Source organism: Odontomachus brunneus, unplaced genomic scaffold (genome assembly GCF_010583005.1).
Source record: "Odontomachus brunneus isolate Ranch 3 - 2012 unplaced genomic scaffold, Obru_v1 Obru_scaffold_063, whole genome shotgun sequence".
Lineage (NCBI taxonomy): Eukaryota > Metazoa > Arthropoda > Insecta > Hymenoptera > Formicidae > Odontomachus > Odontomachus brunneus.
In genome coordinates, this window is record NW_022639513.1 from 983,645 (window position 1) to 995,209 (window position 11,565).

The 11,565-nt window shown below is 37.1% G+C and overlaps 3 protein-coding genes across 4 annotated transcripts in view; 2 read left to right on the forward strand and 1 right to left on the reverse strand.

Moving 5' to 3' along the window:
• LOC116846303 (phytanoyl-CoA dioxygenase, peroxisomal-like) overlaps positions 1–2,766 on the forward strand; it is a 42,085-nt gene extending 39,319 nt beyond the window's left edge. Inside the window, exons 2-6 of the mRNA XM_032819965.1 lie at positions 762–948; positions 1,633–1,869; positions 1,958–2,153; positions 2,281–2,436; positions 2,533–2,766. Of these exons, the coding sequence (XP_032675856.1) occupies positions 812–948; positions 1,633–1,869; positions 1,958–2,153; positions 2,281–2,436; positions 2,533–2,673 (867 nt within the window). The 5' untranslated portion in view covers positions 762–811 and the 3' untranslated portion in view covers positions 2,674–2,766. The remainder of the gene's footprint in view (positions 1–761; positions 949–1,632; positions 1,870–1,957; positions 2,154–2,280; positions 2,437–2,532) is intronic.
• LOC116846300 (UPF0454 protein C12orf49 homolog) lies at positions 2,724–5,546 on the reverse strand. The gene is made up of 5 exons (XM_032819962.1): positions 4,940–5,546; positions 4,642–4,776; positions 3,598–3,840; positions 3,305–3,520; positions 2,724–3,170 (listed from the first exon to the last, which is right to left on the reverse strand). Exons 2-5 carry the CDS (start codon positions 4,747–4,749, stop codon positions 2,754–2,756), a joined length of 984 nt encoding a protein of 327 aa, XP_032675853.1. The 5' UTR covers positions 4,750–4,776; positions 4,940–5,546; the 3' UTR covers positions 2,724–2,753.
• A 517-nt stretch (positions 5,547–6,063) lies between these two features.
• Positions 6,064–7,973, forward strand: LOC116846302. Of its 2 annotated transcripts, XM_032819964.1 has the most exons (3): positions 6,064–6,458; positions 6,537–6,860; positions 7,238–7,973. In XM_032819964.1, the coding sequence occupies exons 1-3, from the start codon at positions 6,316–6,318 to the stop codon at positions 7,566–7,568; spliced, it is 798 nt and encodes a 265-aa protein (XP_032675855.1). In that variant the 5' UTR covers positions 6,064–6,315; the 3' UTR covers positions 7,569–7,973. The 2 variants fall into 2 exon arrangements, with proteins under 2 accessions (XP_032675855.1, XP_032675854.1); XM_032819963.1 differs by having other exon boundaries at positions 6,064–6,860.
• The last annotated feature ends 3,592 nt before the right edge of the window (positions 7,974–11,565 follow it).

The window sequence follows — 11,565 nt, forward strand, 5'->3', positions numbered from 1 at the left end:
CGATTTTCCGCCTTCATTTCCATCGCGACGCTGATTGTTCGCTGGAAGGTATCGACGTCGCAAATGGCTCATCAAAGCACATTGCCGCGGGACACTCCCGCTCGTTTGCATTGAATCGAGATTTTTGCTCGCTCTTTTTTCACGCGTGAGCAGCGAGATCAGCTGATGCCGCACTCACCGTGTCATTGCAAATCCCGAGCAGTCGGCGTGCGAATTGTGCACCGATAATTATTCGTCGCCAGCGGCGCTGTATCGGGCGTAAAGGGTTAATCCGGCGGTTATTGGATTACTGCTACGTATCAACATACGTCTAGGAGCGTCGAGGGGGAGGAGGCAATTGACAGCGGATAATCTGTTTCGACAGGTCTAGGGTAACGTGGGACGTGCGATGGTGTCGATGTGTGAGATCGACGCGAAATCTTGACGGTTAGTCGAGGTGTCGAGGCTGTTTCACTTCTCATCGCATTGATGGTCGCTACTTAAAATTCCATTTAAACAGATTTTTAATTTGAAATTCTATTACTCTAGATTAGTGCCCACGTGATTAGTGAATGCGTCATTAATGCCGCTCGGATAAATATTCTTTATTTTCCAGACATCTCTTCTCTCGGTGCAGAAAAATTTCCCTCCGACAAATATTGAGTTGTTCAATCGATAATTCGTTTTGAACAATTCGCATCTTTTAAATATATAACGATAACAACAACACTCCTCAAAAGAAGAAGTTCCGTTATGAATGAAATAAATTTGGAATGTTTCAGAAGGAGTAGTGGAAAGAAGCATTCGAAGAGAAATTATATAAAGATTAGCCATGTCACTGACATACTTCCGCTACACGAAGAATAACAATTTTCTTACATTAACACAGAGGGCTTTCTATGAGAAGAATGGATATTTAGTGTTTCCTCGCCTTATACCGCAAAATGAGCTTGATAAATACCATCAAAGGTACGTGTTCGCCTTGCAAATGTAAATCGGGCGTTTCGCTTCCCCGCTGCAATGTCATTTCTGTTCAAATGCTGGAAGCTAATCAGCAGAGATTAATTACATACTATGCGGAGAGAGAAAGTCGTTCAATTGTCAGAAAAATGTTTCAGTTTTTTTGTTGACTTACGATTTCCCGAAAGTGCTGAGAACACGGAGTTAACGTATTTGCTCGACATCGTGAAATAACATAACTGTCGAGTGGTTGAACAGTTTACGTATTGAAAATACTCGTTATTATTGCAGAGAAATTAATCGGAATAAATAATCTTGTAATTCCGCATTAATACGAATAGCCTCGTAATGTAATAACGTTATTCGACCGATATTCGTACGATATTTCGGCAAATTTGCCGAAACTGTTATTAGCTTGCACGCAAATACCGGCAATAATCGGCAATAACCGGTAATATCAGAGACGACTCTTTCATATGGAATATCGGAAATGTTGTTATATCATGCAGTGTAAACACGCGAGCTTCTTTTAATATCGTTCACGTACGCGAATTCGTTGGTAGTGAGATGCATCTCAATATTTCTCTATTCTTCTCTCTCTCTTTCTCTCTGTTTGCCGAGAAAGAATAAAAAATCCATTTATATACACATAAAAGTCACGTAGAAAAGATGCTGAATTCTATTCCTTGCCAGATTCAACGATATCGTCAAGGGCAGAGTTCCACGAGATAGAATCGTAATGATGTACGACGTGAAGGACAAGAAGTCGGTAAATAAGTTGCAGGACATTAATTTCGATCCGGTGTTGCTCGAATACATCCAATGCAAGAAAATCCTTGACATAACTGAGTGCTTCACCGGGCCAAATATTCTGGCGATACACAACATGCTCATCGCGAAACCACCCGACTCCGGATTCGGCACTTCCAAGTAAATTAGATTAGATTAAGAGTCGCGAGGCTGATTTCTCGTTCGAGGAAGATCGCCAAACAGTATCAATTGCGATATGTTCTCGTAGGCATCCACCGCACCAGGATCTGTACTATTTCCCGTTACGTCCGGCTGATCATATAGTGGCTGCGTGGACAGCTATAGAACGCTGCGATAAGGAAAACGGATGCCTCTACGTGGCACCCGGATCGCACCTTTCAGGCTTACTGCACGCCCACGATTATCCTTCCGGTCCGATGAACAAGTTTTACCACGGTATACAGGTGAGGATATATTCTTGCGAATCTCCGATATCGCGCCTCGAGTGAGTCTTCACTCGCTTCCAGCGAGATTTCACTTCAGGAAATTTCGCGCGTACAGTAGATTAATCGACATTTTCCCGTTACCAAGGATTTGCCGGACACGACGTTATGGCTGGACCTCGAGATGGAGCCTGGCGATACAGTGTTCTTCCACCCGCTGCTCATGCACGGATCCGGCGTCAATAAATCCAATCGGACGAGACTAGCCATTTCTTGTCATTATGCAGCAGCGGATTGCAATTATGTACGTAGACGAAAGATGTACGAATTTACGAGTGGATGGCAAAAAGTTTCGACGAGTATAATAAAACAAGATTTTCTTTTTTCTCTTTCGAAATAGGAACTCGAACCGGTTCAACAACGCATCGAGAGCGAGATATTGCATTACGCAGGTAAAAAGTACCCTGAAATCAATATAACGTACAAAGATATATGGGATATAAAGACGGTCTTAGTACGCGGAATCAAATCGTCTTTGTAATATTTAACGTTAAAGATTTGAGGACCGACATACGGTCGAGTATTAAACATGTATTTTTCAAGGGAGACGTATTAAACGTATTAAATGCGATTAGAATAGTAGTTGAGTAATGTTAAGGTAGGATCGACGCAAGACGGTACAGAGGATTCATTCAATGTCGGACGGTATGAAGAGTGACATTCGGGAGGAAGGTAAGTAAGAAACATCACCACAGAAGAAGAAGTAACGACAACGGCGGGACTGTCGCCGTTATTATTTAATGAATTAACAACATCGCGCCGATGTCGTTGGTGAGAATTCGATGGCTGCATGGCGTAGCAGTGCTTGGCGAAGGGGTCCTTGTAGGTGTTCTCATGCCGCACGCTGGCGCTCGACGTGCGACAGGCGGCCAAGCAGATTTGAAAGCGATCCAGATTGCGAATGCGCGTCTTCACCGCGTCCTCCTCCTTCTGCACCTTCGCGGAACCCGACACCACGTCCTTGCGACCTTTGATTTGCTGGGGAGCACATTGAAAATAGGCAGGATGAATGAGAATTCTCGTTAACGGGCGTTATCTGTTCTCTTCAGTTGCGCGTTTCGAATGCGCGATTGAGGAAAACAGGCGTGCGAACGTCGATAAGTCGAATCTACCTTGCCGGGATGCAGACAACACGAGACGCAATACTCGTAAATTGTGCAGCATCCTTGAGGATTGCACGTTTTGCAACTGTATCTTTCTCTCCTAGCCATAAGCGGCGCCTCCTCGTTCTTCGGGGTCTGTTTCTGCTCGATTCTGCAACATCCATTCGGTAGAACTTCATGCCTGGCGCATACTATGCCCCGTTCGTCCACTATCAGAGCTTTTCCCTGAAACGGACATGTTATACATTATAAGATGACTCTCTCAAGACGAGCACTTGCGATTATTTCGGGCTGAAGTTTACTTGAATAGAATTGCGACAGGGCTTAGTGGAAGTGTCGCTCTCGTTCAAATTGGTCGCATCAACGCTCGCTGCATTATCATTGACGGCTCGCTCAAGCAGTTCCACTTGCCAAAGCGGAGATTTACCAGGTGTTTTTAACTGTTCTGCGAGCGTATCGTCGTCAGGCATCAAGTCTTCGTTGTTGTCATTAATCATCATAGGATCCATGTCATCGAGATCGTTGTCCATGCTCAATGACCTTTTCTGCGTGTGTGCAACAGCAATCACGAATTATATAACAGAAATTATATTATATCATGAATTATGTAATAGAAATTATACAGAACAATATTATTCACAATCAAACAAAGAAGAATCCACGCGGCTCAAATCCGGAAACCAAATCTAATATTATTCACTCTGACCAAATATTTCAGATTCTTTCGTACTGACAGCATTATTCTATCTTTATTATTCATTATGCTGAAGAAAGAATGATGCTTTCAGCAACCACACATCCAACACGAACTCACTCAAGCAAAACGGAAAACCATGTCCCTGTTTGAAATGATAGGTACAAAACATCGCATAAATTTTAATCTTCAATTTAAATCAATGTGAATCAATACAGTGATGATTGGTTTACATTGAAATTCAGACTGAACGTGATATAATCTTATTGTTTTGTATCCATTGTTTTGAGCAGGGACAAAATGACAAGAAAATCATTATTGAAAATTGAGTTTTCCAGTCATTTTCTTGTCACTCTGACGTGATTATGATTTTTTGTTCTGCCTGGAGCTGTGTTTCAAAATTACTGTGACAGCGTTGAAGGTTTATAGTACTCGTAACTTGAACTATAAGTTCTCAACATTGGTAACAAATATTGGAACGCAGCCTAAGTATTCAGAACAAAGCATCACGATGATATCAAAGTGACAAGAAAATGACCAAAAAACTCACTTTTTCATCACAATTCGATCAGTTTCTCACCATTTTAACATAATGGTAAGTTTCTGTTTTACTTGGGTAACCAATCCCAGATGGATTGCTGGGCCAACTTACCTCATTTCGCAGCAAAGAAAAGGCACAGTAGGTCAGCGACAGGGCAAAGATAAGTCCGAGAACAAGACGTCTCCGGACTAATCTCACCAGGCTCATATAACTTGGCATCCTTCCCGCTGTTGGTCCTCGTTAAATCTACAGTACATAAGAATCTTATCGATCTTCTTTTCGAAATGTTTCCCGCCCGAACAGATTCAACTTGTATGGAACCGTGGAATATGTAAATACACAAACTTTAATATACGCAATAATTTGCGTAAATACGCAAAAAATCTATCTCGCTATGCTGTGTACTTACCGGCTCCTCAGAACAGCACTGAATCCTCGTGTAGGCGCTCGTCAAACATAATATCAATGAAATCAGCGGTCGACAGGGGATACACTGCGCACAGTTGCGAGGAAAAAATTCTCGCTCGTGGAGAAGACATCGGAATGCGATTTGAATTCAAATTCAACTCGCAACAATTAGGAGATCAAATGGAATTACGACGACAGCGACAGAGGTTATATTTCCGTTTCTTCAAACTTGCAGACGACCAAGAACATTATCATGCCGAGCGTTTCTCAGCTCTCGTACGTTGTCGAGCGCTTTATTACTTGCACACAAGCGCGACCGTGCGATTGCAATTTCGTGGATAATTAAACGTATTTTATTAGTCGCGTGAGAACGAGCGAGCGAGCGCGCGGTGACAGTTTCATGACAATGCACTCAGGCAATTCAGATGCACTGACCTGCAAGTTGCTTGTACTTACAAAACATCTTGGCAGATGTCACTATTTGTACCGTTATGCAAGCTATTCGTTCACGGAGACTGACGATCAGAGAAAAGTGCGCAGAGTCGTCAATATACACTTTTGTTTAAATAAAAAATAGATCAGTAAGGTAAATATCCCAATAACTGGACGTGTCCTGATGTTTGAAATATTAATAATATATTTTGTATATAATATTTCGAAAGAAAAAGAAAAAATTTGAGATTTTGTTCAAAAATTTTTCTTTACGCCAATTTGTAATATTATTCAATAATTCAGTCATTGGGTTTTGTTAGTAATTTCATTAATTATTTATTAATATAAATATAAAGCGCTCTGATCGTGCTTTCTCATTAGAGTTCCGTGACATTTATCTTAGGTGCAACAATAATTATCTGTTGAATATTATTAATGTAATATAATTATTTTAATCATAGCACTTGGTATGATATTTCGGTACTACTTTACATATAATTATAAATATAATACATATAATTGTAATTACATATAATTACATATTTTTATAAAGTGAATGGAATCATATTAATGGCATAATATTATGTGTGGCTTATATTTTAAATATTCATATGTTAAAAATATATTTAAAAAATTATATTTTAAATTATTAATAAAATATTTGTTAATAATATGTTATGTGTTATAGGAAAATTTATTGTTAGCCAAATTCACATTGATTTAGCCCTTCATCCCGAATTTCCCGAAGCAAATCGATTCATTAAAAATCAGTCGAATATCGCTGCAGATTATTTTTTGTTTTATAATGGCCGAGACTTTTACTCGTGACGAGATCGTATTTAATTAAATGTAAGATCACAACGAAAGCAACAGAGAGTTGCAGAGGCGGGCCGTTCGAGTACAAATGTCGGTATCTTAGAGACAGATTAAGTTGGTGTCGTTGCAATGGCTTTCGGGCTGATCCAATGGTTGATGTCGTTTGTGATATTTTTCGTCGTTCTTTCTATTATCACCTGGTCCGCTGTGCACCTGGGCCAGAAGGATCACCAGCTCCTCGACAGAGACAATTATTCGAATCACACAGAGAAGTACGTACGTTTTCTTTCGGAAATCACCTTCTCTCGTACGTGCGAGTCTTCCAGTTCGGTTGTTCATGGTCGTTTCAGCAAATCGCTCAATTCCACGATTGTTATTAACGTAACATCACCGGTGATGGAAAGCATCAACGACATGACGCAATTGAATGATCCGGGCATGGAAGTGGCAGACAGGGCACAATTTTACAAGGTGCTGCAAGTCTTGTCGATTAAAGAATATGCAGTTAATAGTACGCGAGATGATGCTGCTGATAGCACTGCAACAGCGATACTCACATCTTCAGTCATCGATCATGATTCGAATGAAGATGTTACGGCTGCTGCGTACAATATGTCCGCTGAATCTGTTATTGTGAATCATAGCTCGAGCATTGGCGAGGAAGTGATGAAATCGTAAGTGAAAAATATCCTACGTGTAAAAATACATCCCCTAGACAGTACAAACTTCTGAAGAGCGTTTTAAAGGCGTTTAAAAAATCTTAGTTTTTTTTAAATGTCATAGGCTCATATTAATAATTGTCACTTAAAATTTTGATATGAGATACTCCAATTTTAATTCGGAACTGGGTCCAAGTTTTTCAATTAAATTATCATTAATCGTGATTCAACTGAAAATCCAACTCTAAATTCAAATCCGAAAATATCACTTGAAACACATTTCAAATAACGACTATTAATACAGATCTTAATCTGTCTTTCAAACGTACTCAAAATATTTTTTAGAAATGTTTGTTGTCTGAGATGGTTCTTTATTATCAAATATTTCACAGATCAACACGCACTCCACAAACAGCGCATTCGACTATATCGTATGAATATCGCGTGTCTCCCGACACAGAGAGATCGCGGAAATCCGATTTGTATCCACCCGATGAAATGGAGTTTTTCGATTCGTCTCGCAACAAAGAAAATGGAATATCAAATGCGTCTGCAGCTTTCTCGTTTGTGCGATTATCGCCTGGCGCAAAGCAGACGAATATAATGAAACACATGGAAAGGACCGATACGACGCATATCTCGCAAAACGAGCAGCTTGAGATTGAGACATCGATAATTCCTCCTTATTTCTATGTGACAATTTATACCACGGAAGATCCCTGAACAATATGTCACTTGTTACTGTCACTTGTTACTGTTCATTGTACGATCAACGCTTCTTTATTATCTCTTTGTAAAAGTTCGTTGGAAATCGGTCTAAAGGGTTGAAAACAAATTCAGCATTGTTAATAAGTTTTAGCAAAAAGTTGTCCCTACGTTTCTTACAACTTTTAGCCGTAGTCGGAGGTATAACACGAGGGATCCTCTTATAAGATTGGTCTCAATGACATAAAATCCACATGATTTTATGGCAACAGCTTATCAGGTTACTGTTCATCAGGCTTTGTTTTTTTTTTTTAGTACTTTTTTGCCAAATATTAGTTTTCCTTTTCGTTTACCTGCAGATGATATTCGTAAGCTTAACATGTAATCTAAATTTTGACTCTGACAAGCGCTACGTTGTATATGCGCGAAAGGACTCGTTCGCGTAAGATGAAATTTTTCTAATTTTTAAAACATTTTCTTCTAACTTCAAGAATACTTAGCATATTTTTCTAAGGAGATAAAATACATGTGTTTCGTCATCAGTCTTTGTGAGAATGTAAAGATAGGTTCCTTGCTATTCACATAACTTTGGTTTTTGGAACACAAAGATGAATTATCTACTATTCTTCTTCTAAGAAAATCCATATTTATGTGAAGAAAATAATATAGATAAAATTTATATGAAGAAAATAATATAGATAAAATATCCGTTTCTAAAATGGCACCAAGGAGCTTAATATAAGATTCCTTGTATCTCGCCGGAAACAGCAGGAGTATTCTACAAATAGATTAAACGAGAACTTGAACAACGAAAAGTTTATCAGTAGAAATAATCTTATATATAGATACCTACATATCTTCGCCGCAACTCGATACAGGGTGACTTAATGAAAGAGCCGGTAAATCCCTAATTCATGGCGTATAAAGTTTATACTGTATAAAAATTATATCTGACACTATCTGAAAGATCATTTGTATCTTAAAGAACTAAATTGTTTGAAGAAGAAACAGTATGTGTTGACAAATGTAATAAGAATTTCTGCTTTTAAGAAAAATTTTTCAGTAAGTTCAAGAAGGGTTCTAAGAAAAACATATATATATATATATATATATATATATATATATATATATATATATATATATATAACAGACCCAACGTTTAAAAAAAATTCCTATGCAGGAAAAAATATTTAATTTATAATATAACAAACATGAAAAATTCGGAAAAAAACCAGCGTAAAAAAAACCGACCATCCCGGCTCCAGACGGATACGTCGGATATTGTAAAAGACATGAGACCCTTCGACTTCAGGTATGATTTTACTAAAAGTATCATATTTAACAATTTTACTTCCCTACCAGAAATAATCTTTTCTAGGATTTTATGATTCTCGAAGAGGCATGTGGTTTGTGAGCAACTGCTTGCTCTCTGTCAGTATAAAAAAATATATAACGGAATTATTTCAAAAGGAGTGATAATCGTTACGTATCATTCGTGTATCCGATGCTTTAGAAGAAGATTAGAATAGAATCGTGCAATGATACCTAAAAATATCTACCTGATGATACTTGATAAAGTGTATATACAGATAGGCGAGTTTGTCGATCTCTTAATCTTAGATTAGTCAACGATTGTTCGAGAAAAGCCGTGAACGAACATGTAAAACGACTTTGTTGTGTCTAGGGCAATCGTTGCGCCTCGAGATTCGTCGCTTTTCTAAGAAAAAATCCGATTACTAGAAAAAAAGATCACTTTCAACAAAGTTTACTCATCAACAATAGGGTCCTTTTTTGTTTGACATTCATCCTGAATGTTCATCATGAAAGCAGGCCAAAGTTCATTTATCAACAATAAAATCCCTCTTTCTTTGACATTCATCTTGGATAGCGGAAGACAAACCTGAATAGCGAAAGACGTATCTGGATAACTTATTCAGTAACCTGAAGTGGTAACTGCATACAGATGTAGTGAAGAATGAAATCTTTCCGCCAAAGCAGTCTGTTTTTCATCCTGTGAATCATAACGGTCCTTTTCTCGCAGGTAGAAGCCCCTTTGACCTAACGTTGACATTGAAGTTTAAGAGAAAAATTTTTGGAGCATTTTACAAATGTGCTCAATCGATTGCAAGTATCATTTTATGCATTCATCCTTTCATTTTAATTAATTACTTTATTTTATAATTTTTAGTATTAGTAATTGGTAAAAGTTGTTTGTTTTTAAAAAAAGGGATATTTCAAAATTTAAATTTAGATTATTAACATACAAAATTAAGTTATTTTTATAGAATATAATATTTTTAAATATAAAAATTAGGTATATAATGCGCATGATATTTTATGGTCTTCACTTCACCCTCTGTTATCTTATTCGTGAATAAACTAACCTTTTTGTGGTGTGATAGTTGTTGATGAAAAGTTACTAACAAGGAACATCTGCGAAGTCTGACTCCGATTTGAAATCATGATGTCAACACATTAGCGAGTCTTTCTCTCGCAATGTACGGTTTAATAGCAGCCAAAAATTCTTTGCTTTGAAAATCGATCTTTTTCATTGCGTGCCGCTGTTTTCGTAATGAATCTTGTAATTTTCCTTAACACAATTCCAAAATGTTTTTTGAAGTTTCAAAGCCACATATGACCAGATTTATATGATAATAAATCTTCTGTTACTTTCGCTTGCAAGGCCCATCATCGAAGATCGAACGTCATGTATAATAATGTTAAATTCTCTTGCTTACATACATTTTTTAAACATGTATTCAGTTATGCGTTTCACTTTTTCTTTATGTGAATCTACCTGTTCAACATTAGCCGGCCACCTGCATAATTGTTTTTTCAGATTTTACCATTTTCAATTTAGCACGAACAAATCCACACTTGCAGTCGTTCATTTTTACCACTATTCCACTATTCGAGCGTTTTATGTTTGTACTCAAAATCGACAGATTCTCTTGCAAATTAGAAATTCTTCTTCATACCTTATGTAATAAGATGATCTGTTTTCTTCATTTTCGTCCAACTAATCCGTATCAATATCTTCAAAATTACTTACGTTGTAAGATTTATCAATTCCCAGTTATGTCTGTTGCTCTACAAGAAAAACGATGCTTTCCATACATTGCTATATAATATTTAATAAATAATCTTTCAGTTCTTCTTCATAAATATTCACCGTATCTTGCTTGTCTTGTATATTAAATGCGGGCAGAAGCAACGCGATAACATTAAACGGAGTAACATCCACTTTTTTACTGACGCGTTAAAATCACTTTACTGTTTAGCAAGAGGTGTTTCAAAGTATTTCTACCTTTACGTATCTATAGGCCTGTTCTTTGTAGCTGCACTGCTGAACCAGTGCAATAAATTAGAATGAGAAAACATATATTTGTCTCACTTCAATATATTGTCATCAGTTCAGCAGTGCAGCTACAAAGAACAGGCCTTATATCGTTATTGCACAAACGTTTACAATATTAGTAATATAATAACGTTATCGAATTAATAAACTGTAAAGTCAAAAAAACATCAAACACAATTATCAGAAAGATATTACATTTTAAATAGTGCTTACAGAGCTCACCTCACGGCGTCGCGTGCATTAAGCCAATCTTCTTTTACTAATATTTAAAAATTTTACGTAATTGTTTGTAAAATGATAGAAGAATCTTATGTTGAGTTTAACTTAATTTACCTGCACATAATAGATGTGTGTTTTACTAACAATCATATGAAATGTTAAAATGAAAGAAGATAGGCGCGTGATATCAGCTTTATAAATAAGATTTAATCTAATAAAATGCCTTCGACTTGTTGATTTGTGGATTTATCGCCTAAACAATATCAATCAATATTTGCTAAACATTTCGAATATTTTTCTGACAGTTTAATATTATTGAGACGCTTCAGCTTTTTTCATTTTTTCGATTAATTTTTATTCGACAATATTATCTGTTATTAATATTATGTTGTTATATAATATAAAAAAATACAAATCCATTATTTTTCGCTATTCTAC